This window comes from Amphibalanus amphitrite, unplaced genomic scaffold, assembly GCF_019059575.1.
Source record: "Amphibalanus amphitrite isolate SeventyFive unplaced genomic scaffold, NRLGWU_Aamphi_draft 000139F_arrow, whole genome shotgun sequence".
NCBI lineage: Eukaryota > Metazoa > Arthropoda > Thecostraca > Balanomorpha > Balanidae > Amphibalanus > Amphibalanus amphitrite.
This window is the reverse complement of record NW_024881634.1, coordinates 395231-422088: the sequence shown is the minus strand read 5'-3', so window position 1 is coordinate 422088 and position 26858 is coordinate 395231. Positions and strand designations below refer to the sequence as shown.

General features: G+C 48.5%; 3 protein-coding genes across 23 annotated transcripts in view; 2 read left to right on the top strand and 1 right to left on the bottom strand.

Annotated features, from left to right (window-relative positions):
- The window catches only part of LOC122382427 (MAP7 domain-containing protein 1-like), a 34206-nt gene extending 32991 nt beyond the window's left edge, over positions 1 to 1215 (top strand). For all 21 annotated transcript variants that reach the window (XM_043367725.1, XM_043367719.1, XM_043367709.1 and 18 more), the window contains one exon: positions 488 to 1215. In XM_043367725.1, the coding sequence (XP_043223660.1) occupies positions 488 to 504 (17 nt within the window). In that variant the 3' untranslated portion in view covers positions 505 to 1215. The remainder of the gene's footprint in view (positions 1 to 487) is intronic.
- Positions 1216 to 1298: 83 nt separating this feature from the next.
- Positions 1299 to 26858, bottom strand: part of LOC122382417 (suppressor of lurcher protein 1-like) — a 63480-nt gene continuing 37920 nt past the window's right edge. The window contains exons 2-14 of the mRNA XM_043367697.1: positions 9880 to 9961; positions 8558 to 8741; positions 7776 to 8005; positions 6914 to 7121; positions 6340 to 6590; positions 6016 to 6069; positions 5718 to 5768; positions 4355 to 4454; positions 3710 to 3793; positions 3176 to 3369; positions 2790 to 2997; positions 2399 to 2560; positions 1299 to 1992 (exon numbers count right to left, since the gene is read on the bottom strand). Of these exons, the coding sequence (XP_043223632.1) occupies positions 1797 to 1992; positions 2399 to 2560; positions 2790 to 2997; positions 3176 to 3369; positions 3710 to 3793; positions 4355 to 4454; positions 5718 to 5768; positions 6016 to 6069; positions 6340 to 6590; positions 6914 to 7121; positions 7776 to 8005; positions 8558 to 8741; positions 9880 to 9961 (2004 nt within the window). The 3' untranslated portion in view covers positions 1299 to 1796. The remainder of the gene's footprint in view (positions 1993 to 2398; positions 2561 to 2789; positions 2998 to 3175; positions 3370 to 3709; positions 3794 to 4354; positions 4455 to 5717; positions 5769 to 6015; positions 6070 to 6339; positions 6591 to 6913; positions 7122 to 7775; positions 8006 to 8557; positions 8742 to 9879; positions 9962 to 26858) is intronic.
- LOC122382418 (sodium-dependent multivitamin transporter-like) lies at positions 11180 to 26173 on the top strand. The gene is made up of 12 exons (XM_043367698.1): positions 11180 to 11731; positions 17557 to 17758; positions 17924 to 18071; positions 19442 to 19616; positions 20464 to 20642; positions 21456 to 21572; positions 21732 to 21861; positions 23119 to 23326; positions 23955 to 24109; positions 24492 to 24703; positions 24849 to 24949; positions 25461 to 26173. Exons 2-12 carry the CDS (start codon positions 17557 to 17559, stop codon positions 25664 to 25666), a joined length of 1833 nt encoding a protein of 610 aa, XP_043223633.1. The 5' UTR covers positions 11180 to 11731; the 3' UTR covers positions 25667 to 26173.

The window sequence follows — 26858 nt, the reverse complement described above, 5'->3', positions numbered from 1 at the left end:
GCATGTGGGAAATGGGGAATGTCAGAGGGACAGGTGGATGGGGGGCTCTTGGGAGCGGTGACTACGCACCGTCTGGAACCGAATATCTGAACTCTGTCTTCCCGTCTCCCCAAGCCAGGCGACGGACGAACTAGCTCGCGGGAGTAATCAGATTAGGATATTTTTTTTTGCAAAGAATTGAAGCCAGGCTGTCTTTATAATGTTATGTCCCTAGCTGTTGGGGATCTTCCACGCCGAACCCGTTGTCCATGCGGCGTTTGAACTTACATGTCCCTGTCTGGTACCGTCCTCTATTCCGGCATTTGACGTTGTCCCCTATCTTTGTGTCTGCTTTACATGGCCCCTATCCCTATCCGTGTCCGATACCCTCCCTGTCCCTTTGTCCGGGACGCAGTCTTCTGTTCCTTTCTGAATACGTGTCTGACTTCCCCTGCCATTGCCTGATTTCCTGTGTCTGACGCGTCCTCCCCACCGCCGTGTGTTTCAGATCTGCTCCAGATGTAGACGGTGCGAATGTGTCTGTGTGCTCTGGGAGGACGATGTGAGCGGCTGTGCGCCCGTGTCTGTGTGTATGTGCGTGCGTGTGTGTCAGAGACAAGTGTTACGCTGTGACCGGTCGGCGAGCCGGCCGGGGCAATAGTGATATCGGCGGGCGGATCGACCCGCGCCGCCCGACCGGACAGACCGTGCGCGCCGCCCCGGTGTGCCCGGGGTACTAATACGAGTATGTGAGCCGACAGCCGGTCTTGGACGCCCGTTTTAGCTGTATCACACACTAAGAGCGCGCTCGCTCGCGCCTGTATACACTCTGTATTAGCCTGCCAGCGGCGGGGTGTTACCCGTTCCTAACACTCGCCGCGCTGCTGCTGTTGGAAGTATTCCTTAACACGTTTTCGGGGAGCGGTGCGGCCGTGGGCCGCTGGTTGACGTTTGCCGCAGACTGCGGCCGAGAGGGGGTCGCCCTTTGTGGGGCGGCCGCGCCAGCTGGAGGGGCTGCCGTGCACCCGCCGGCGACGGCGGGGGAGTTGTTCGGCAGTTCAGTCATATTCCCCGCGAGAAGAGTTTATTTTGCGGCGTTCGACTGTAAAATAAACGCCGCAGCGATGTAATCTATTTCGGCGTGTTCGTGTTGGTGCGTCGCGCCGCCCGCTCGGTCCGCCGTGCCGGGCGGCGCAGGGCGAATGGACGGGTGCTGAAATATAAACTCGATACTATGCGTCCGAGTCGATACTTTGGCGGTAGCCACACCAGTGCCGTGACGTCCGGAGATGCTGGTCTTGGGTGGGATGACATGCGGGTGATAAAACACTTGATTGCTGTATTGAAGGAATCCATACCTCATCACAGGCAAACGTCAAAATACGATAATGCACTCGCGATATTGACTAGCTTCTAAAGCATTTGATATGATGTTGGCTTATACCTGACTAGCTCGTTCGTAGTCCTGAGCTCTATTATTACGACACGAACTAAAGACACGAACGATAACACCCAGTGCACACGCAAGCCAGAAAATATCTCTAAAACACCACACTATCACAAACCCATCCAGTCTCCAAACGACTCCAAGCAGAAGTGCGGTAGTCTGCTGATGATACAATGCAAGATTTACAGACGAAAAAATAAAACGAGTCTCGCAACACACATGACGCCTGGGACAGGCGCTCGCTCCTCCATCCAATGGTCCCTCCCTAGTGACGATTCATTGGTCGCAGAATTCCGTGGGGTCTTAGACTTGGTGAGCCGTGATCACGGTCGCTGTCCCACCGACCGCCGCTCCTCAGCAAGACACCCGCTCAGCCCGGACCAGGCGCTCCGCCCAGTCTCAGCAGACACCCGCTCAGCAGCAGGAGCCCCGTCGGCGGCAGGCGGAGCTCGGCAGCTCCCGTGGAGGCAGCAGGAGTCACGTTCACCTCTTCCGCTCGGGAGATGAACCGGTACCGGGCCTCGAACCCCGTGGCCTCGAACTGGCCGTTCGAGTGGAACGTCAGTCTGTGGAAGAAGTACCCGAGTCAGTGGTTGGCAGATTCAGCTTTCGTCCGAAGAGCTGTCATCTCTCCTGAGATGCCAGGGAATGCCGGATTCCGACTGAACCCACCACAGGGCTTCAGCAGTGTCGGTGTGGGTGTTCAGTGTTGAGGGGCGGAAGCAACCACTTCTATCTCGTAACGCGAGGGGCTACAAACGGTAAAACACCCGGGTATCTGCAGACAAGGGCACGACACTTGTGACGAAATCTGTGCAGGAAATCACATTCTGGAGCCTCGGAACTCGACGGCAGAACGCAACGGGGTCTACAAACAGCGGCACCTGGACTACACACAACGGTACGCACTGTTATCAGCGGTGTAAATGCTTGGCGGTCAGTATTATCCGTCCATCGCTCAGCGTTGCTCACCTGAGGCGGCCGGTGTCAGTGATGAGCGGGTTGGGTGGCGCCGTGTCCCCACAGTACCGCTCCGGCGGCCCGTGCCCAGTGCCGTGGTAATCCAGACCGTCCAAGTTGGCCCGATAGTTGGACTCAACCTCCAGATAGTCAGAGGAAGAGCCCAGCCGGCACCTAGAGAACATGGAATACAGATGGGTTTAATGATAGGCCGCCTGACATTGTTGGACGGGCCAGTTTACACATGAAACTTAGTAAATGATGTAGCGTGTGAATCTCAAACCTCATATTCCCGAAGGAGTCGTAATTACGTACAAATGCTGTCCACTAACCATGCGCACCAGTCCACAACTAATGAAAGAGACTCGTATAGGAGTCCACGTAGTGTGCACTGGAAACTCACGGGTAGATGCCCTCCACATCGAAGTAGCCGAACTGCACCAGAACGGTCTCGTTGGCGCCTCCGATGAAGTAAAAGTGGCAGTCCGTGTTACCGGGGTAGTAGCCTGGCGCGTTTGGCGTCCGAAAGGTTCCCTCCCTCAGCACGCTGCTCCGGAACTCGAAGGCACAAGAGCTGGTCGGCAGCTGGACGCCGGTTGTTAGCCCGTAATCTGAAACCAAACGCTAGAAGTAACCAGTAGCTTATGTCGTCAGAAGATAACGCTGTATTTTGTATTTAATAACCAAGTGGTTAAAATACAGCATTTCTCGATGTTTTGCTGGTGGGTGGACGCGGTAATCTATGTGCTAAAAACAGGCAGACACCCTCCACCGGAGCAGCTCCCGCACCTCTGACAAACCGGTAGGTGGCTCTGAAGCCGGTCGGCCCCGCGCCGGTGGCGCCGCCCGTGGCGAACAGCAGAAGCAGCCGGTGGTCGGGGGACATGACTCGGGCTGGCTGGCCGGAGCCGCAGAGCCGGCGGAGCAGCCGGAGTCGGCCGGCCGACAGACCGAGAACAGTCACCGAGTCGGCACCGCGACACCTGGGGGTGGGCGAGGGCGGTAGAGGGTCAGGGCAGGCGAAACGCTGCGCCATCAGTCAAATTAGTCATGCCTGCAAACATCCGACAAATAGATGTTAGCCTGAAGAGCTAAGGAGCCACCGTAGGCTCACAATAGAAACATGCTTATCAGCATTTATGCCGCCGTCGTGGGCAAGGCCATGTAAGTGCCTCGTGTCATTATTTACGAGTCAATCTTCCTATCCCGGACGTATATCGATGACGTATTGAACTTAGGCTGCAGGGAGCGTCAGCGTACCCTTTTATATGTGAAAACAATGCGCAAAACAGTTTCTTTGAGGGCTATAGGTAGATGACTTACGTTTTGAGCGTTGTGTTTTTCCTCAGGTCGAAGTGCTCGAAATGAAGGATAACTCTATCGTTACCGTTTCCCTGGAATTCATACCTGGAAGAAGAACACGTTGTTTGCTTATTTGCGCTGCATACTGATCACTATTCACTGCAACCACCGGTTGTTGCAACATGGGGGCTTATCTCCCATGGTTTTGACCAAGTGACCTGGGACTGGCCTTCAATTGTATGGGCTGGCATCTGCGCAATCCGGTTCCGCAAAACTGGTTTTCCACGACCGCAATCCGAAAATGGACGTAGTTAGGTGGTCGGAGGCTGCACTGGTCATCGTTAGACACGAAAACATTTAAAAACATGTTTTGTCGCAAACTTCAGCGAAGTCTCAATGACTTGGGAATCGAAGAATCAAATGGGATGGAAGATGTGGCCAATGGTCATCACTACCCAAGTTACGTTGTTTGATATAATTACTATAAGTTATAATATTGTTTCGCGACTGCTCTACAGTCGACGGTCAAACCGATCTCGGGCCCCTGAGGCCTCCCGTTCACGCGGCGGCCCGGAGCGCCTCCTTCCGACGGTCCGGGCCCCTCCTCGGCGGACCGGCCCCTCCTAGCTCCTTCCCGGCGGCCCCCGGCGCCAGTGCGATGTCCACCTGCAGAGGATGTTAGCCGGGTAGGTCAGCGGGTGGCCGGGACTGGACACCTCGCCGGACCTCTTGTCTCCAGACAGCACCGTCTGGTGGCAGCTGAGCTCTGCGGCAGTCAGAGAACAAGGTCACACGGTGCCGGCCGATCACCGCGGTCAGCACACGGCGACACTCGGACATAAAACGTCATTAAAAAGCGCCCAGCGGCGTTTGAACCGGCTATTTATTGTGAGAAACCTCTTCAAATCACCGAGGATGTGGGGCAAGTGGGAGCAGTCACTGAAGTGTTCTTCGATTAAATGCAACTACGCAACTCGTAGAACGCCGACCTTAATTATCCCTTGATGACTGATCGCTACAAAACTGAAGTGATGGTTTGCAGGCTAATGGGATTCTAAGCTTGTCGCCGGTGAGCCTCTGCATATCCGGCCACTGGTATTACAACCAATGACCTGTGGTGAACAAGCAAACAGCCCCAGGCAGGGTGTGCGCCCTGCGCCTCGGAAGTAATCCACGCACGTGACGCTGCAGATTTGGTCTCTGGTCAGCCTCTCAGCATGTGGGCATTGCGTGCTCTGTGCAATGCGCACAGTTCATACCGCTTATTCAAATAGGCCCGCGCAGAAAACGTACTGTGACACTTGGCTGTTACTTCAGTCGAGCGAGGCGGATTCGGGCGCGGTGATAGCAGCGATGCATGAGGGACTATCCTCTGTGTGACTAGGGCTATGTGCTGAGTTGGAGGTAAACGTATGTAATAGCTCGCTGAGAAGCGAAAGGCCACAATAGGGGCATGTAGAAAATTAGTGGGTCTGCCGAGGGCGAGGACCTCCCGAGTAGTAACACGAGTCATGCTGAAAGATGGAAGCAGTTAGTGTGTGGAGTCGCCCGTTCACGGGCTCAATACAAAACTGCACCGTCATGCTGGCTCATCAGATTTGACCACGTTCAAACGGCCAGCCGATCCACTTGACGGCGTTCCGTGCCGTGGCTTAGCTTTCGAATACCAGATGTCAGAACAGTGGGAGGCAATAGGCATTTGTGTTAAACTGTCGGTATGCTGGCCGGTGAGGCTTTAAATAAATTAATTATAATTACGTATGTTGATATACAAGCAAATAATCGCAGTTAGATCACGTGATGAGAAGCTGCACACGAAATCACCTGACGAGAGATTATGATCAGTCTTCAAAATGATGGTTCTGAGGTCACGGTCAGGATTAGGTTAGCTGCTCAAAATCGGCATATCGAGAAAAAATAAAATTATCGGGATTCCCTAAGATGCACCGTTTTGGAGTAAAGTATTGGCACCGTTCAACGCCAGCAAGTATGGAGTTGAATGCCTACATACCTATATGTATGTGCTCACCGCAGCGCGTTTCCGACGGGAGATACACCGATGTTCTGTTGATGGTGTCCCCTGGAAACGATCGACAATGTGTTACGGAAATGTGTTGACGAAGAACTTAATTGTAAATAAAAACTTTTTTTATGAGAAAGACTACAGAGAAGCTCTGAACAATGGTATGCTTCAAAGGCCCATGATCGAAATACATTTAAAGGTACACTGAACAAATATACCTACGAGTCAATGCGGTGTTTAAGCTTATTCTTATTGCGTTTCACGCTTACATTTTTCCTGAATGCATCGATGGATAGGTACATACCAATTATCATTCCCATGACGTCCAAGTCTTCCAAATACTTGTGAAAGTTTGATGCTTGTTGGGAAAACCGAGGGGAATGCGAGCATTGTCAGTTTAACCAGTCTCTCGGATTTACGAAGGTGGCTTTACGAAACACATGGCACCGGCGTGACAGTCGTTAAAACGTTCAATTAAGAGCAAATTAGCGATATTTCAAGAATTTTCAATACAAACTTTAGGTACTAAAGCCATCCAACCAAAACAAATGCACATTCGGCCAGTCAGCGTGTTTAGGATCTAATAAAGGCATATAATTTGTTTGAGACATACGTCCGATTTCCTTACGTATCAGGTCCGACGGCAGGTCCCGTCGTCCCGGGTCCTCCTCAAACCGGTACTCCAGCTGGAACCCGGCAACCGGACGTCGCACGTGACCGCCGCCACCGTCCGGTGGTGCGGTCACGTGACTGGTCACGTGCAGGTACGGTCCCGAGGAGGTGACCTGTACGACACGACCCGAGCGGCAGATTTCGGCGATCACCTGGGCCCGGTCGGTGGTCCCGTCGTGTACGACCAGACGGTCTCCTGAGGCGCAGCTGACCGCCGGGAACGGGGTGGGAAGGTCAGATAATGAGCAGTCCCGCTCCCGACTGCTCTAAATAATAAAACTGGGAGACCTAGGTATAAACAGCTGAGTACGGAAAATATGTAGGGTAACCCAGTTGTATGGTCGCCAAAATACACGTTATCAAAGGTAGCGCGTCGTCAAACGCCCCATGGAGTGCCGTCGGAACAAAAGTGCGTCCCAGCCCTCAGTGCCTGACCTGCTGTCCTGACCAGGGGACTGACCTGCTGTCCCCGAAGACTGACCTGCTGTCCCCGAAGACTGGCCCGACGTGCTGCTACCCCGGCGACTGACCTGCTATCGGCCGGCTGCAGCGCCACCCGTACTGCCGTGAGCGTCACTCGCTGTTGCCGGGAGCCGTACAGAGTGTAGGAGCAGTTCTGGTGTGGAGAGAGCGCCGGGAAACCCTCGGAGAAGATGGAGCCCGACTGGCGGTCCTCGCTGAGTAAGAGCAGGTGACAGCCGTCCCCGGACAGGCTCTGACCCCGGGTCACAAACTGATCTGTCCGCAGCGGCAGTCAGTTTGGTAGACATGCACGCCTACTGCCTCTCCATCACAGTCTGCTAATGGAAGTGGTAAAATGGAGTGGATAATTTGAAGTAGGTATACCTACTTACCGCTCTCGCGAGTTTAAGCGGTAGGTTTTGCCTTTTTGCATTTCCGGCTGTACCTATGTAGGTATCTCAGAAACTAATCGATATAAGATGAAGCCATTTTAGAGCATCATGGCAGGCATGTGTACGAATAAATCGATCGCATCTTCAACCCTTAAAAGCTTGAGCGAAGACGATATAGCCGGAAATTTACTAAATTTCATAAGGGGCAAACCCTACTGCTAAAACCCGCGAGACCTGACCACGCCTGCCGGTCTGTGTAAGTTCATTAGGTGCGTGCTATTCATTTGTTACCTAAGCTATCGAGAATTCGGAAACGGGCATGCAATAAGAGCGTAATTAAATTATTTATTAGAAAGCCCCGCAATAAAGAGAGGTAGGTAACAGGAGCGATAAAATTGGATAAACGGGCACATAGGTAGGGATTGGAAATTATCAGGAAAATGTTAGCAAAAAGGACACGAAAAAAAGAACGGTGGTGTTAGGCGCACCTAACATTCTTATTGATAGGCGCACCAAAACAAATATAGCCATTCCTCACCACGGTCAACAAACTTGAACTCGGCGGAAAATCCGCGGTGTTTCTCTGGGTTTCTCTCGGAGACAAACTCCAGCGCCAGGCGGCGAGAGGCGCTGAACCACGAGCGGCCAGCGCTGCTGTTGTGGCACACAGTGACGTCACCGGACCGACGGTATGACGTCACTGGTGGAAAATGGCCGCCGCCATCGGGCCAGTGGAGGAACAGCGAGAGACAGCCCATTGACCCGGGCCTGGCAGAGAAACGGACGAAACAACTCGTCACCATGAGAAACTTGGAGTTATATAAGGCGCTATAGGGACGGAATAGCAGGAGGAAGAGGTCACTGCCGCTTTTTTAATACGGAAAATAATAACTACCCTACCTCCTGTTAAGCTGCTTTCACAAATCACACCTTTTAAATATCCAGAGTCGGCTTTTTAAGTCGTTTGTAATCAAAATGAAAATCTTATTTTGAGTGGATAGTAACGTTCGTGGATGGATATGAGCTATATTAACACGTTGTTGTGACAACAGATTAATATTTGTACAAAATTTGTATCTAATGTTAAATTACGCAATTTAAATTTCAAATTCAGACTGATAGCCATTAGCCATGTTATTGCTGATCTACACCCACGTACGTACTGACAGCAAAACTACATCAAACAACATAAGACGTTTCCACTCTCCCACATGGCACCCCGAAACGACTTCTGCGGAAAAGGAATAAATACAGCGAGATAGAAACGCAATAAGATCACAGAATGTGACAGAGGCCCCGCGGTTTGTGCGGTCACCGTACCCGGACTGTGACGGCTCCAGGTCCAGATCTGTGACGGTCAGCTTCACAAGGTGGTTCGGCGGTGCCACCAGCACATGCCGTTCGCACAGAGCGCGGTCCGGGAACGGCACTGGGTAGCCGCGACTAGAGACCTGATCCCGGCCCTCCGGCACTGAGGAACCGTTCACCACCGCCAGCGTGCAGCCTGGAACGTAGCACATCGAACGTAATGTCATTATGGTCCGAACGTAGCACTCGTGCCGAGAAGTAGGCGTTCTAATACCCCTCTTTCACTCAGTTCCTGGGTTATGTAACGCCAAGACGCGTCACAAGCAGTAAGCGACGTTCGGTAGGTCGTCAAAAATAAAAAGTACATTGATAATTTCTAAGTTTACGTTAAATATTGATGAGCAAAGTTCATCGAAGGGCAGACTTTTCCATTTTCTAGCGTTTTTACGTTTGCATTTTTCATTTTTAACGTTTACGTTTTTGTTCTTCCCCACGGAAAAATAAAACCTGGTGACCTTGAATGGCCGAGCCCGAGGTGCGGTATTTTCAGCATGAGCAGAAAATGACGTGCCCTGAGCTAAACGTCCAGCGACTCGACGTCGTTGACAAGCTACTGGGCACTGAGTTTCCTTCGCCTTTCGCTTTCTTTTTATTTTTATTTTGTAGGATGGGGCTCTTTCGGTCCATCAAGACCCTTCCAGAGCCGAAAGGATTATGATGATGGGGGAGGAAAGACAGGGTGGGTGGCCATCCTGGTGCGCCACCGAGGCTGAGCTTGTCTCAATGGAAAGGCAGCCAAGCCCCACTAAAGGTCACTCCTCTGTTCCTGAGGAGCTACCCACCAAGGATCAAGGTGACCGTTCAGTCCGGATTAGGGGTTAGAGGCGCGGCGGAGAAGGATTTGATTGTCCAGAGGGTGGAAAAGACGGAACGGTGTTCGGTTTTCGCTGCGAGAATTCATATATCTCGCCCGAGACGGATGTGCTCCCATCAAACGGCCCGATGTTCAAATAGGCTAACAGTTTTTCACGGTTACGACCGCACTGACCTTCAAATGGCCCCCTCCCCGTCACCAACAAAAACATCAGATCAATAAACCAGCACCGACCAATGGGAACAGAGCACCTTCAGTGTTCTAGAGCGTCCTTCAGTTTCTTTCAGTGACAAAGGCGCGAGAACATAAGTTCAGGCTTACGTGACGGAGCGACCAATAATAATTCCAATCAACGTTATTGTAAAGGTCAGTGCATCACATCAAGAGGCCGCATGCTGGACTATGGAGATAGCATGCAGCCTTAACCATCGATCCTGAGTCATCACAGTGGATATGTTACCCCATTGGCTGGCAGCCCAGCTGTCCGGCAGGGAAAACATCAGCGTCGCCTGCGCGTCCACGAAGCACATCCAGACCAGCACCTGCAAAAGGTACCATATATAAAGTTAACACATGTACAAACGGTGATCAGTGACGCCCACTTTCCACTGTTACACGCAATCATTTCACAGGCGTTCTTTTTTCTACGGTTGAATGAATGAAGGGGATAGCCATTTTTGATATAGATCGCCACTACAATTAAAATTGTGTTTACTGTTAAAGTAGTTGCTTTGAGACAATAGGAATAAAAGTATGTAAGGACAAACGACATTTCAGAAGTGGATGAAGGTTACTGCAATGACAACCAAGACTGTTACATACCTACCATCGATTCACTATCCTAGGATATTAGCTGATGTGAGCTTCCTTGTGCTAAAAATAGGCACCGTTCTTCTTGAGACATCTGCAGGGTTCGTGTGGGCCGAATCTGCATACATCCTGTATGGCAGCGACATCTCGACGGACCATCACGCAGGTCACATGTGTAGCATACCCAATTGGAGCGCGCTATCGCTTCAATTATATAGGCATGCACATATTCCGGTGGGCTATTTCTGAAAGCCTTTGGTGCAGGCCGAGGTAATGTGCACAGTGCACTTGTGGAGGTCATGCAGTTCGTGATTCCGTGCCGGCAGCATCAGTCAGAATGCGGTGCACATATGGTTGCTCGATGTCCAAGGTCTCTGTCAGACGAATATGCACGTAAGGCACGAGTCCACGACCAACGTCATAGAGGAATAGCCGGTTGCTAATTATGTAAGGACATATATGTGTGTTGAGAGGTTATCGGTAGAGCCAACAAATAACTAAGTAAAAGTATTTTCATTTAGTTATTTGTTGGCTCCACCGATAGCCTCATAACAGTAAAGGACAGCCGATGTAGCTGCACTTCCCAGTCGTCCGGTGGCCGGCTGAACAATGAGCAGTAGGTATGTACGGTACAGATCGGTCCAACGTGCAACGGTCCAACACATACGAACAGCTGTTTATCGACTGACCACGTATGTAACAAGGGTTGAAGGCTTTAGGTGATTATCGATCTGCCGGCTACGTTCACAGCAACGGTGCAACAGCTACATAGGTATGGTGACTATGATTGATCGACCGACCACTCTGCGCGCCCCTTCTATGCAGAAGTAGAATAATCACGGTAAGGCCATCATTTTTACAGTCCGTGCCATCTCGTACTTCTAAGGTCAAGCTGCAAAACATTTCGCAACACATGCCTCAAAGGCATGAACTGCAATCTGATTGTGAGCTTTGACTTTAGACGGAGCCTGTTCATTCGTTCCGCTCGTGCCCGGGCGGCTGAAGCCCACTGAGGCCGGGACTGGTCTACGGTTGTGTGTGCTCCACCGTTTCACCCGTATAGCGAGGCCTCCGGTCGAGTTGACTACAGCGTCTGCTGGAGGCTGCCGCGGTCCCACCTGCCGCAGTTGTGAGCCGGCAGCCGCGCGGGTCTCACCGCGTCAGCAGCGCAGCGCGTGATCGGGAGCGGACCGAGGGACACTGTGGCCTAACTGTGGCAGAGGCTGGCATACTGCGCACTGTGGCAGCAACAGAAACACTGTGACTGAGCTGTGACGGCAGGTGTGGGACACTGCGATAGCCGTGGCTGCGATCAGAATGCTGTGACAAAGCTGTGGCAGCGACAGGATGACTGTGACGAAACTGTGACAGCGCCAGGCATCCTGTGAACTGTGGCTGCGACCGGGAGACTGTGAACTGTGGCTACGACAGGCGTACCGTGACTGACTTGCGGTGGTAGGAGACGGTTCTTTGTCGACAAACGTCAAACCCATTCTGACACGGTAAGTGGTGCTTGCGGTCGGTGAAACGGCACATTTCGGAGAGATGGGATTGGAATTGGTTGGTTGGTCCGTAATGGCTTGTAGCTTGTTGACCTAGATGAGTTGCGTATAAATCACCAGAATGAGATAAGGAATTAACTGTGTGTTCCCAGTTTACGTGTTTCATGTTTGTGCAACGTGCTTAATGCATATATTGTACATTTATAGGATTAAGAATACATAAAAAGCCATGTTACAAAATGCTTGTGGCATGTCAATCTGGTTTCCGACCTAAGCGGCAAGGCAGTATTCCGAGGCATAAAAAGTATTATCTTAATATTAGGAAAGAGCACGGTACCCAGTGACCATATGACATATACACTTGTATGACGTGTAGGTGCAATACCATATGACATGATGTTAGCTGTTATTATGCTGTTATATATTCATGCTCTTTTTGTTCGGATTCTACCAGTGGAATCCCTTATCTAAATGTAATCACTTGAAAGTTGAATGTCTTAGACATATATACGTTTAAAGACAAGGTTCTGATAAAGACGAGGCAACCCTTGCTAGGTTACGTAACCAGCATATGAAAGCCAGCGGGTCGGCTAAGGGGTCCAATATCACATCGAAACGAAACAGTTTTGTTGCGTTTTGCGATTAACATCCATATTTTTTGGGGTCACGCCGGTGGAAGACCCTGCATTTGCAAATGTATTTTCATTGTTGTTGTTGTTGCGACGTTGAGCTAATATTGCGATGGCGCTTGGTTTTTACTTAACCCTCGCCCATGTAGGGGGGGGGGTTGGTGCAACCCCCCCCCCCCTGAGGTTTTTCTTAGCTACACGCCGAACCGTTTCAGATAGCCTGCTCAAATTTTCAGTACCCTTTGGGGCAACCTTTGCGCAACTTTTGGTAATTTTTTTGTCAAGGTCATGTCAGGTCACGGAGTTATGACGTCATAAAGGGAACAACCTCCGGCCAGATTTACGCTAAATTGGAGATTGCTTCACATTGGTATAAATGCCGACTGACCTGACGCACTGATGGATTGTTTTAGAATCACAACTGGCTGATTTGACATTGGCACAATGTCCGTTGACATTTTGAAGGTCACTAAAGGTCAAGGTAAGGTCAGTGACCTCGGTTGACCTGTAATGACTTCTTGCACTTGTATGCCTTTTCGGGGTATTTTGATGCCCTGAATTCGAATTTGCTATCCATTTCAGGCATCGTGGGTTGTTTCTTGAAGTTCATTTTGGGTCAGGGTCAGGTCAGTGACGTCACACGCCTGACGTGACCCAATGCACAAATGACCTTGCAGACTTCCGATGCTCCCAACGCATCATTTTTAGAGTTATGACATCGAAATAAACACCAAACGATAGAGAATTGATCACGGATCACGATAGTGAAGGTTTCAAGTCGATATCTCTTACCGTTTTGCCGCAATCGGCGCGGAAATCTGAAAAAGTTAGATTTTTCCGAAAATTTGACCTTTGACCGGTCATAAGTAGGTCAAATGTTGACCTAGGACCACAAAATAACAAAATATACCACCAATCGCGAGATCTCGTTGAGAGCAATCCGTTGGTCTTTTCCGCTAAGCTCTACGACGCTTCGTTTTCAAACGCCAGGGGGGGGGGTCGCACCAACCCCCCCCCTGCATGGGCGAAGGTGGCAAAACACCGTTTACGGGCGAGGGTTAAGATGGCCTTCAGCGGTCTACCTCGGCCAACAGAAGCAGACATGCACTGCAGGGTTCCGGAACTTAAGTCGTTTCGCAACTAGGTCAGACACCATGGAGGAGTTTCTGCCCAATGCCCATCCCTTCCCACCGAGCCTCTCCAGCAAAAGAGTGTAGTGCGCAGGTGTAGTGCGCTGAGGCGCGGCTCTTTACACCACCCATGACGCTCAATGTATGCCGAACGACACCACACATAGTCGTAAAGCCGTCCTAAAATCTGTTAGCGGTAAATGTTATCCATCAACCATGACGCAGACGTTTCTAAGGACGATTTAATTTAGGCGCCTTTCTTGCATGATTAATTTTTATTTGCACTTCGGTGACTTTAATTGACTGTGAAGAACAATGTTATATTCACTCTTTAATACAGGCATGGCTTAGTTATTTAAGCTGAGTTATTTAACATATACGTCATGGCAATGAAAAAAGATTTGGGGTGACACGGACCACTGTGTTTTATCTTGTGGTCCATTGTATCCAGCAGATAAAAAAATTGTGCAATAACATTGACAAAAATTTGGGTAAGCTATTTTTACAGGAAGGAATCTCTATTGCAGGTGAGCCATGCTTATAAGTGCTCAGCTAACATGCATTTAGTGCTAAGTTAGCATGCATTTATGCCAAACGACAGTCAACACACAACTTCCTAGCTTTTAGTTGCTGTTACACTTCCACAACATGGGGAGTAAAGAATGAAGGTTTTTTACCTTTACTTATTAGAGTACACAGAGCAGAAGTGTAACAAACATAAATGGATGCAGACACTGATGGGTGATCGGTCTTACACCGCCTTTTTTCTTGTCGGCGATTTTGAATTGTCTCCTTTGCAACCATAGCAATCACGGCCTAGATTTCTTGAATTTAATATCCATCCTTTGCTCTATCAAAAGAGGGAGGAATCAGCATTTAAGGCTGATTGAGGTTCAATATGAGGTTCGGGAGCAGTGTAGCCAGATATGCGACATCAAGCCTCAGCTGGTCCGTCTTACCCCACCTTCCCTATCATGAGGAAAATTATCGGTGCGTCCGTAATTACAGTTCAGCCATCGGTAAGCTGCACACGGTACCCCTCATCAGAAACCATTCAGGTTTATCATAAATTGGAAGGCGATATTAACCCGCGCCCCAGTGGCGGTCTCAGCCAACTTCGCCCTAGTGGGGGGGGGGGGGGCATATATGTTACCACCCACCTCTAACTCAAAAACTAAGAGGGCTAGAAAGACGCGGTAAAAAGCAGTCGATAGCTCTCAATGCCTACGTTTGAAAGTATTTCGGTCATTTTTCATCTTAGAGCAATATTGGGGTCACTGGAGGTCATCAAAGGTCATTATTTGCCAAATGTCATTATATTTTTCAGAAAACATGCATTTATCTCAGGAACTATGATAGCTAGAAAAAAGCATGGAAAAGCAATCGATAGCTCTTGAACTCTTCTTTTGATAAGGTTATCATCAAAATTAACCTCAGGTCAACGGTTTAGCCTCCAGAGGGCAAAAACTCCAAAAATAGCTGTTTTTACGAAAAGTGTTTTTCGACAATAACTTTTGACTAAAAAAAGCCACGACATTTACATTGCCAGAATCGTGTTCCTCTCGCCGAGACGCGTCCAATGAACTATAATTTGAACTTGAAAGCTCAACTTGAAAATTTGACCTCAGGTCAAGGTCATGACCTGACCGGAAAAGGTCATGTTGCAAATCATTCGATGCGTCTCAACAAGACAAACATAATGAGGCCATCCCAAGCGTCATATCTCTTTCAAATCGAGAGTTATTGGCAAAAATATGTTTGTAGCCTCAAATGACCTCGGATGACCTTTCTAGAGGCTATCAGCAAAAATGACACCATGGTCGTCACAGGTGGTCCAAATCATTGTGATTCTGAAATATTTGGACTGTTTCTATGCGTACACACGGATCTAGAGGCATTTTCATTTTTCTCCATTGACTTATAATGGTAAGGTCACGCCACTGGACTGACCTTAGGTCACGGATATAAAAAATCCGAAATATACAATTATAGGTGCCCATACCATCATGCAATCCACCAAGTTTCAAACCTTTCTGACAAACACTGCAGGCTGGACATGATTGCAAACTTTTTTAGGCTTGGTCAGTTAACTTGACCTGGTGACCTGACCTGACATGACCTGGGGTCAAAAATTTCACACATTGTCCAAAATTGATGTACAAAAAGCTACCCCAAGCGGCACGGCGCTACGCGCCGCGGTTTTTTATTCACACGCAAAAAACGCGACAGGGTGGTAACATATGCCCCCCCCCCCCCCCACTGAGGCGAAGGTTAAATATGCTTAGAGGGCATTTTTTAAGGGATTTAGAGTGCAACCACACGCTCTGCAGTCTGCACCTTTCTTCCGCCGCCACAGCCTGCGAACACAGATCGCGGGAAACAGCCCAGTAGGCTGTTTTCAGCCTACTGGGCTGAAAACAGCCTACATTTTTCTTCAATGTTTTTATAGTAGGGGAGAGTGGGGTAAGATGCCCAGGGTGGGAAAGACGCCCCACCCCCTCTACCGGCAAAACAAAAAATCAAACCTGGAAATTAATGTTCTTAGCGTAAAGCGGAAACCTTCCTTGTTTACTGCACAAAAATTTGCCAAGCTCAGTTGGGCAACGGTGGGCTGGTGGTTGGTTGTTTTATATGTGCTGCTTTCAAAAATATTTTAGTGTTAAAACATTGTGAATATCAAAGAAATTGTAAAAAAAAATTAAGACCCTTGCTATTGTCGTGATACATTTATATGCGTGTACTTTGCCTCAACTAGTTTGTTTCAGGGTGTAGTTTTAGTGCTAACAAAATGTACTGATTAAATGTTAATTCGGTACCTTGGGGAAAGATGCCCCCTGACCTGATAGGGAAAGACGCCCCCCTAAATCCGTGGGCTGTCCTTCAAGGAACTCGTCGAATCATTTAGTACATACTTGTGAAGAAAGACAAAAGTCGATTTGGGACTATTGAGAGTCCAATACGGTCAGTTGCTCGTCATGTCGGTTTCATGGCCCATATGCCTACTTTTTGGGCGGTATCTGACTCTGAGAGCCATCACATTCACGACGGCCTCTGTAGGCCCCAATTATTGGCTTCGAGGCCCCTCACGACACTTTTATGGCCCCACGGGCCGCGCTGGCATGTGAGGTCCCCACGATGGTCTTACGGGCCTTCAAGTCTCATGAAGATCTATAAGGGCCCCACAACGGTCTCCGAACGTCACCACGGAAGCTTGTTTGGCCGCGCTGGACTATGATGGCCCCACGATGACCTCTGAAGCCCCTTGCGATGACTTGTTTTGCCCTTATGATGGCGTTCAATTGTCTACCGCAGGCTCGAATGTAACTGATTCGTTCAGGCAATTCACGTGCCCATTTTGTCACTTATAGTGCGGAGGAGCATCTTACCCAACCGCAGAGGGCGTCTTTTCCACCCTCTGGGGTAAGATGCCCCCTTGCACTTCTTCAGGAAAATGATTAATAGCAAAAAAGTTATCATATTTCAAGCGCAAAAGTATGTTATTTTGTGGAGAAAAATGATGTCGGGTTCTGTTAAAACTTCAAGTTTTTGCTTTCCAATTGTCATTTTTGAATAATATATGAGATTGTAAAACCCTGGGCATCTTTCCCCACTCTCCCCTAACTGTCAAAAATATCTAAGTTCTTCAGGAAAATGCAAGAAAAAGTATTAACCCGCAACGAGCTTCCGAAACAACAATAACAAATAGGTTCTCTTGCCATGCATAAATATTGCCATTCAAACATTGCCAGTAAATCAAGGGCGGAGCCAGGATTTTCTTCGGCTAGGGGTCAATGGCATAGGGGTGGCATGCTCTCCACTTGCCAGGGGCGGCAAAATGTACGATTGTATCGCCAGTGGTCAAAGCTAACTTCCTCGTTAGCCCTTTCCTACGGTTTTAGTTATGGCGATGCTTAGTGTTGCGGCGCCCCGGATCCACCCCTGCACTGAACCACGAAAAAAACTTTCAAAAAATAAACAATAAAAAGTAGAAACAGATAGCACCTACGCATCTCGTACATACCAGACAGCACCTAATTCTGACGGAATACTTCGGTTGCCCCTGCAGATGGAGGGAGCGTCGTCCTTCAGCGTGGTCGACTACTGCGTGTTTGGCGGCACGCTGCTGCTCTCGCTGCTCATTGGAGTCTACTACGCCTGCCGCGGACAGCACTCCAATGACGAGATGCTGCTCGGAGGGCGCAACCTGCGCGTGCTGCCCGTCTCCATATCGGTCATGGTCTCCTTCCTCTCCGCCATACTTATCCTAGGTTAGTGAGAGTTCTGTGTATCATCGAGGACCAAAGGAGGAAGTAACTGACGACAGGCTAAACTCTTATTTTGCACTTCACTTATTATCTTCGGCATTGTGAAACGTATTGCGAATAATTCATTTGGTAAAGGTATTGAGTTCGTTCTTTTCCCGCCCGTTCCAGGTGTTCCTGCCGAGATGTTCATGAACGGAGCTGAGCTTTGGCTCATCTTTATGACGGCTATTGTGACCGTACCGATAGTCGCATTTCTGTACGTTCCCATTTTCTATGCCTGTAAGCTTACATCAGTGTACGAGTACATCAATGAGAGGTAAGCGAAATGTTAGGTATATGTTGCACGAAGGTATTGAACATTCCCATCTCAACATAACATATACCGGGTGGCCCAAAAAAAACGTTCCGAACTTTGGAAGCCTATATCTTAAATTTGAGTGCAAATAACGAGTCAAAATTTTCATCAAGTTTGCGTCATTTCTTTGCGCATTGGTATGCCAAATCATAACACTATACCATCATTTTCAAGCTTCCAATCTTTTGTTGAATTAAGCAAGACGTCTCTGCTTTTTTTGCCGATGCTGAACGATAGTGATGATTGGGTTAAACGTCCCATGTTAGAAAAAAAAGAATAGAAAAAAATAGAGCACGTGAATGAAACCAACACGTGTGTTATTTGAAATATTATTGTCTCACTTATGTGCCAAACATTCAAATACTGAGCCAAAATGGTGTTCATGGATGCCATTCGTTTTAACACCAAATCATGTTTCGAGCATGGTGGCAGTTGGCACGGTGCATGGATTACTGCTGATTACCCTCCTTTTAGTAGATCAAATAGTAAATCGACCGGATAAGGAAAACAAACTAAAGCAGGCTGGTTCCTGTGCCAGAAGACCACAGAATAGCTTATGAAAAACAACATTGCCAGCAGATGACAAAAAAAAACTGGTTGAAAAGCTACCTTTTTCCAGGAACATGACAGCCAGGAAAGCATTCGAGCCACAGGATGGTTAGAACACTGGAAACTTCTTCCGATAATGTTACCGCTGGCACAGAGCCATCGTGGTTGCCTGAGGGAATGTGTCATCCTGAGGCCCGCACCATCAATGAGTCCAGCTGCCAGTAGCAGTCATGGCTGAATAGGCCGTGGTGCCGGGATGAAAGTGGCCCGTTCACTCACATTTTTGAGTAAACATCTGAGCAAAAAAGTAATTTTTACATGGCATGCTTGAAACACGAACCGTTCAAAAAGTAAGTTACCGAATAGCATAAAAATCATACCATTCACTGCAAATATGTGCCGCATTGACTATTCGAAGTTTCATTGTTGTATCTTTATCACTTGCTGAGAAATATTGATTTAAAGTTGGGAACGTTTTTTCTGGGCCACCCGGTACAGTGGGTGCATTACTTAGTTACACCGAATGCATAGCATACTCGTATACCTACCAATGGCACAATCTAAAAATTTGCTGGAATCTCGATGCTGCCTTGCAGTAGGTTTTGAAAAACCAAAAAAAAACCTTCCTAGCTTTTTTGTCGTGGATGATATGTAAAACTCGAGGATTGCCATCATTTTTATGCTCGTGATGCCATTCATACATACATGAACTGTTATAACAGTGCTCATCATATATGTTCATGCATACCATCCATACGATGACGTGCACACCCCGTTCCCAGGTTCGCCAGTCCGGCCCTACACGGTATCGTGGTGGCCAGCTCGCTGATCCAGATCACCTTCTACATGGCTCTGGCACTGTACGCGCCGGCACTGGCCCTCAGCTCGACCACGCCGCTCACACTTGAGATGAGCATCATCGGAACGGCCGCCGTCGGCACCGCCTACACCGCATTCGTAAGGGAACCTCACCGTGTGAACCTTACATTATACGGCCGCCGTCGGCACCGCCTATACCGCATTCATAAGGAAACTTAACCCACCGAGTGAGTCTTTTAACCAGTAGCGGCGGAACACCTTCAATTAAGGGGGGGGGGGGCACTGCCGACATTTGGTCCCGTTCTTTCCATGCAACGCCCATAGGGCTAATCTTAAAATGTCAAAATCAAAGGGGGGCACGGCGCCCCGGTGCCCTCCCCGTTCCGCCGCCTATGCTTTTAACCTTCATATACGGCCACCGTCGGCAACGCCTATACCGCATTCGTAAGGGAACCTTACTGTTTGAACCTTACACTATACGGCCACCGTCGGCACCGCCTACACCGCATTCATAAGGCATGGTTGACGGCCGAGTCATTCGTGGTTGGGTCCATTTAAAATGAGCCACCCATGACCCACCTACCTGAAATACGAATTTTAAATGCCTGAATGGTATATGCCTATATGCATAGTATGGTTGCATGTGTCTATGCTTGGCGTTTGTCCCATTGCGTGCGCTGTTGTTCGGAAATGATTAAAGCTATGTGCGCTCCTTATCTGGGCCATGTTTTCAGAGGTGGGTCAAAAAGTCTGCACGTATCAAGTGCCACGTGGGATTCATTGGCTGCCTATAACTCAAAACAGCGCCGTTACAGACGAAGGCTTATGCCTATCCGATTCGTATCCGGCCTACGAGTTTTACCGTCCGTTTTGAAACGGATCAGATTAGAGTTTGTTGAAGTATAGGGAGATTATGAGTATGTACGTACTTATCAAAAATGATTCCGTGATACTGACCTGGAAACACCGTGCCGTTATTTTTCAGGGCGGTATGAAGGCCGTGGTGTGGGCCGACGTCCTTCAGGCAGCCATCATGGCCGCCGGAATGGTCGCCATCATCGTCCAGGGAGCCATCAACGTCGGAGGCTTCGGTAACATTTTCACCATCAGCGCAAAGCAAGACAGGCTAAATATTTTCAACTTCAACTTCGACTTATGGGAAAGGTGAATGACAAATGGTAATACCATATACACTTAATTAATTTGTCGAAATACTACCCAACTAGGCATAGGGTAGAGCAAATGCATTCACAAACATGAAGACATGACGCAAAAATAAATACAACGAACACTCGGGCACATAAATACATAGGTAAGCGCCCGTGCGCGCTTTTTATAAAAAAAGGATAGACAGTTTCTGAAATACGGAACTAAAAAAAAAATTAGGAAGGCATCGTTTTACATAAAACAGTCACTCAGGCTTAAATGACACATGTGTTAATTATATACTTGGCTTCCAACGAAATCGGGTAGCAGTAAGCGTGGCTAATGTTATAGGAAATGCTCTGGGAATTAAAATAAATGATTGGCCCTGGAAGTTAAATGTGTATGCTTAGGTATTGTAGTATTACATTACCAGTTCTGCGGGGAAAAACGGATCAAAATCACTCGACGGGATAATAACCGTTTTCACGACGGGCTATCCGGCGACTGCAACTGATCTGACCAAATCTGCACCTTATTTCTTTTACAGCAAATATCTTCATTTAATGAATTTATTTCAGTGTTTTAATCGATGATGCTCTCTGATATATGACAAAGCAGGCATATAAGCAATTAGTGCAACCCTAGCTGATAGCTGCTAAGAGACACACTGAACCTGATTTGACCAAATCTGCACCTAATCTGTACCAGATGTGCACCAAATGTGTACCAGATGGCCGTCGTGAAAACGGCTATTGCATCATTGAGATGTACTACTTAAATTCTGTAATAGTGATCGCTAGCCGATGAATGACAAGTGTTTTGTGATTGCAGGCATAATTTCTGGAATCTCTTCTTTGGCTCGATATTTGCTGGCGTGGGGATGTCCGGAGTCTCGCAGCCCGCTGTCCAGCGGTACAACAGTCTGCCCAGCCTGACAGCAGCAAAACAGTGAGTCATCGACATCATTCATACCCCCGACATAACTACCTCAGATGTGCAATGTACACCCAAACAGCCCATATTCATCTCAGAGCAGCTCACAATCAGCAAGGGCGTTTTCTTCCGGCTTACGGTTACTATAATAATGATGATTTATTACCTTCACAGATGCTGTCTTCTATTGGCACCCGGCTACATGTTTTTCGGCACCCTGGCCTGCCTCTGTGGACTGGCTATTTTCGCCAACTACGCCGACTGCAACCCACTAGAGCAGGGACTTATTCAGAGAAAAGACCAGGTGAAAAATAAAAACGTTAGCTTAAAGGTAGTGTGCCACCTTTGAAAGATTTCCCATTTTATTTTTCCTAGGATAAGAAGCTTCTGTTTTTACCTAATATCGCAAAAGAAATTAAAAATGGGCCTGGAATAGTGCCTTTTTCGCCTAAAAGTTTATCGGTTTTGCGATATGTATAACAACTGTAGTGGGCCGACCTGCAAACAGGCGTCGGCAACAATCGCGAATGCGGCGCACATGTGACAATAAGCAAAGGTCATTATAGAGTTACGACGTACGGGAATGAGTTATCAGCTGTCTAATCGTAGACAACACAATGTCGAGCCTTAAACTGTAAGCCTGTATTGGTATTGTTTCTTTTATTTGGCTGTCGAACATTATTTATGGTTTGAAATATGATTTTATGTAAAATAATTGATATGAAAAAGCCGTCTCTTAAGTTATGACCCCATTTCATCACACGCAAGTGGCAGAAATGACAATGATCAGCTGACGCATTTTTCTTGGCCGAAGTCAGAGCGCGCGGCCCGACGCACCACCACCGCACCACAAAGTATGAGCAGAAGCCGCGCCCAAAGCCAGGGCCCCGGTAACGTGAGGTAGCCGAGTCGGGGCAGCGTGCGCTGACCCAAGCCGGGGCCGCAGCTTTGGGCGCGGTCTACCGCATCCCCGCGGGCAGCCCCGGGCTATCACATGACACCGGGAGGACGCGCGGCCCCGGCTTGGGTCAGCGCACGCTGCCCCGACTCGGCTACCTCACGTTACCGGGGCCCTGGCTTTGGGCGCGGTCTACCGCACCACCTAACAGGCGTGTTCGAAACTGCAGGAGATGATGATAAACGGGTTTATCGAAACTTGATTGGATGAGCATATCGGTAATAGCGGTTTCAGTGTGTGCATTTATTGTTCATAGTGGTGTGAAATGTGGTTGGGGTACGACCGACAACCCGTCGGGGCGAATTTCGCACTGGGGTACTCAAAATTTGAAGAATTTAAGACGTTTCCATGAGTTTTGAAGGTATGGATAAGTTCTAAAAATCCGATTCTCCTTATCTGGGCCATTAACTCCATACGGTCCAGGAAAGCTGGCACACTACCTTTAAGTCTCATGTAGTCGTTCTCACAACGCTCGATGCTGGTGTTCGCCTTTGCTTTGATAAGTGATTTAGGGAATATTCCATAATAATTCTCGATTGGCAAATATGCGATTTGCGAAACGATGCCCTCATCACTGACAATGTGTTTTGATCGCGTTTCCAGCTGGTGCCGTATTTCGTGTTGGACCAGATGTCCTACCTCACCGGCCTACCGGGACTGTTTGTGGCCTGCATCATGTCGGGAGCTCTCAGCACGGTGTCCTCTGGTCTGAACGCGCTGGCTGCGGTCACCTGGAAGGACTTTGTCGGAAACATCCCGCTCTTCATGAAAATGTCGGCCGAAAAGCAGTCGTGGGCACTCAGAATCATCAGTAAGGGAAATGGATGTTGGCTGACTACGACTCTAAATGCAGACCCATGTGCGGTAGGTTTGTGGCTGAGTTGTCAGTCGCTGCGGTAGGTACCAACACGGTCTTGTGTGGCATGGGTCTGCTTTACCGCGGGACTGACACAGTGTTGTGTGGCAGGTCTGCTGCAGTGCAGAACTGACACGGTCTTGTGTGGCAGGTTTGCTTTACCGCGGGACTGACACAGTGTTGTGTGGCAGGCTGCTGTACCGCGGGACTGACACAGTGTTGTGTGGCAGGTCTGTTGTACCGCGGGACTGACACAGTGTTGTGTGGCAGGTTGTTGTACCGCGGGACTGACACAGTGTTGTGTGGCAGGCATGCTGTACCGCGGGACTGACAGTGTTGTGTGGCAGTCTGTTGTACCGTCGTACCAACACAGTCTTGTGTGGCAGGCTGCTGTACCGCGGGACTGACACAGTGTTGTGTGGCAGGTCTGCTGCACCGCGGGACTGACACAGTGTTGTGTGGCAGGTCTGGTTAGCGCGGAACTGACACAGTGTTGTGTGGCAGGCATGCTGTACCGCGGGACTGACACAGTGTTGTGTGGCAGGCTGCTGCACCGCGGGACTGACACAGTGTTGTGTGGCAGGCATGCTGTACGGGCTCGTCGCCGTGGGCCTGGCGTTCGTCGCCAGCAACCTCGGCGGTGTCCTGCAGGCCACCATGAGCATCACCAGTGCCTTCGGAGGACCCCTGCTCGGCGTCTTCACACTGGGCATCTTCGTCCCCTTCGCCAACGGCAAGGTGAGGTCGGTCGCCACGCCACAAACATTATGGCCGTGGTGAAATATGGTGTCTCACGTCACCAGCACGAGCGATCTCATGTATGTACGCATGCCTCCTACCGTGTTAGAAATTATTAAAATACTTCAATTATTCAGCTTAGGTTTTAAATATAAAATATAGGTGTGCAGAAGAAGTCTGCTGTCTAAGTGAGACTGTTCGCATATCCCCTCTGAATGTTTTTCAATAATGCAAAATATACAAATACATACCTACTGTAGACATGAAAATTGAAGTCACCTCTACATAAAAGAAAAAAACGAGTGTCGCTCAAGGTCCTTCCACGATTGGGAAACACAACCATGGTGAATGCCTGATGTATCCGTCCCGACCCGTCCGACAGGGCACCCTGGCCGGCTTCGTGACGGCGCTGGCGTTCTGCATCTGGATGTCATTCGGCGCCTTCAGCAGCGGCACCCAGCCGCCCCCGCTGCCCTCCTCCGTGGCCGGCTGTGGCACCAATCTGACGTCACTGGCCGCCGCGGTGACGTCATCCACACCGGCGCCGACCGCGGCCACGTCCAGCGCTCCGGAGGCCGATGGCGACGGGCCAGGGTAGGCAGCAGTCAGCACGACGAATTATTGTCTAGTCAGATGGTCATATGCACTAAGTAATATCTTCGGAATAAATATTTCGGGAGCAAGTGGGCATTTGTTATACCAGCTCTACACCATGGTGACCTGTCCCCTTTCCCGCCAGTGTCCTGGAGCAGTACATCTACACCGTGTCGTACCAGCTATACACCATGGTTGGACTTCTGATCTGTTTGCTGGTCGGCATCATCGGCAGCATATTTACCGGTTAGTGCGCCCACTCACTTAATGTTTGTCTATCACGACACGGGCATTTGAAGATAGTTAAAGCACTTTTTGAGAAAAGCGTTTCTTATCACTTTTCAGATGAACAATTGCATTCAAAGTTATGCAATCAACAACACCTTGTGGAGTTGTAACCGTGCTTAATGAGTGGTTTTGAGAATAAGATTTAAAAAAAATAGGCGTACCTTTTGGCGAGATTCATGCGCGCTCGCCCGCTGTGATACCGGATAAAAGTGCATTCAGTGTTCTAACAATTGCCTACATACCGGCCTTGTACATACCTATGTTTTTGTTTTTGTTTTAGTGCAGACCAACTTTGGCATTGAAAAAAATCAGGCTGATTGTTTAAGTTTTCATTATAAAAACAAATCAGGAAATATTCCAATCTTAGCATAATAAGACTTAAAAAAATGATATATTTAAACAGACATAGCGTCGGACGAAAAAACAAAGAAGAAAATACGATTAAATCCACGACTGTTTCCCTTTACAGGATGCAGCCGACATCATCATTTCAAGAAATCGCTGGTAAATCCAACGGCCTTCAGACTTCTGAACCGGTTCAACCGTCATCAGGACTCGTTCGATCTGAAGAGCGGCGTCCAGAACACAGGCTACACCAACGATGAGAAGGAGGCTGAGAGTAACCATCACCTGGCGACGTACAGAGGCGGACTGGAGCACAAGGAGGGACACTAAAGGACGCCGCTCGCTGTGTACACAAATACCCAATGTTATACTTTATTGTCATGGCATTGCTGAATTACTCGTTTGAGCAGTTATCATAGTACGATTGACGCTTTTACTTTTTGACATATTTGGGGAGTACGTATAAATGGATCCGACATTTTATGTACGCACAAATGTGGTAGTGAAAAGTGATGTTCCATGTTGTGTTTATACTACGTACTTTTGTGGACGTTTTTATAATGAATAGGTAAGAGGCAAATAATGATGCATTTGTTAGGTATCATAGTAAATAAGAACTAGCTATTGAACGTGTGTATGAGATAATAGTTATAAGATTAGCTGTCATCGTTATCTTTTATTGCGAAAGCCTATAGGTGCATGCAAATGTCAGATTGGGTGACAAATAGTTATTCAACCAAGTCTCTATTGTTCTCACGTTAAGCAGCCCGGGAAAGTGCCGGTCAAATGCGTTCAGAGAATGGTTCTATAAACTGGGAAGGAGATGGCATAAAAGAAGCGTGAGAGTGAAGGACGTAGGGCGAGAGTTTCGACATAAGTACCACATTCATTGTAGAAATCCACTGAGAAATAGATTGGCAGACAGCACGATGTGCAATCTCACGTACTTACCACACGATGGCATGTCTTATTGTCCTGTTGCTCGAATGAGCTCATTTTGCGTGCGTTGCGTTGACCGAACGTAAGAAAATATAAACATGATATGTAATCGTATTTCGGTTACATGAAGAAGAAATCATCTAAATAAATATGTGACTTAAATAGGTGATCGAAAAGCTAAAAATTGAGGATGCCTTGGCGCGTCGTTCATCCATTGTTTATACCTAAGGCTAACCATATCTGAAACGTTCTATCCTGAGCCAAGTATGTGTCTGGGTAGTGGATAATAGCCTTTTTCACGACGGCCATCTGGTACACATCTGGTACAGATTAGGTGCAGATTTGGTCAAATCAGGTTCAGTGTGTCTCTTAGCAGCTATCAGCTAGGGTTGCACTAATTGCTTATATGCCTGCTTTGTCATATTATCAGAGAGCATCATCGGTTAAAACACTGGAACAAATTCATAAAATGAAGATACTTGTTGTAAAAGAAATTAGGTGCAGATTTGGTCAAATCAGGTGCATTCGCCGGATAGCCCGTCGTGAAAACGGCTAATTACGAGCGAGCGAGCGCAGCGAGCGA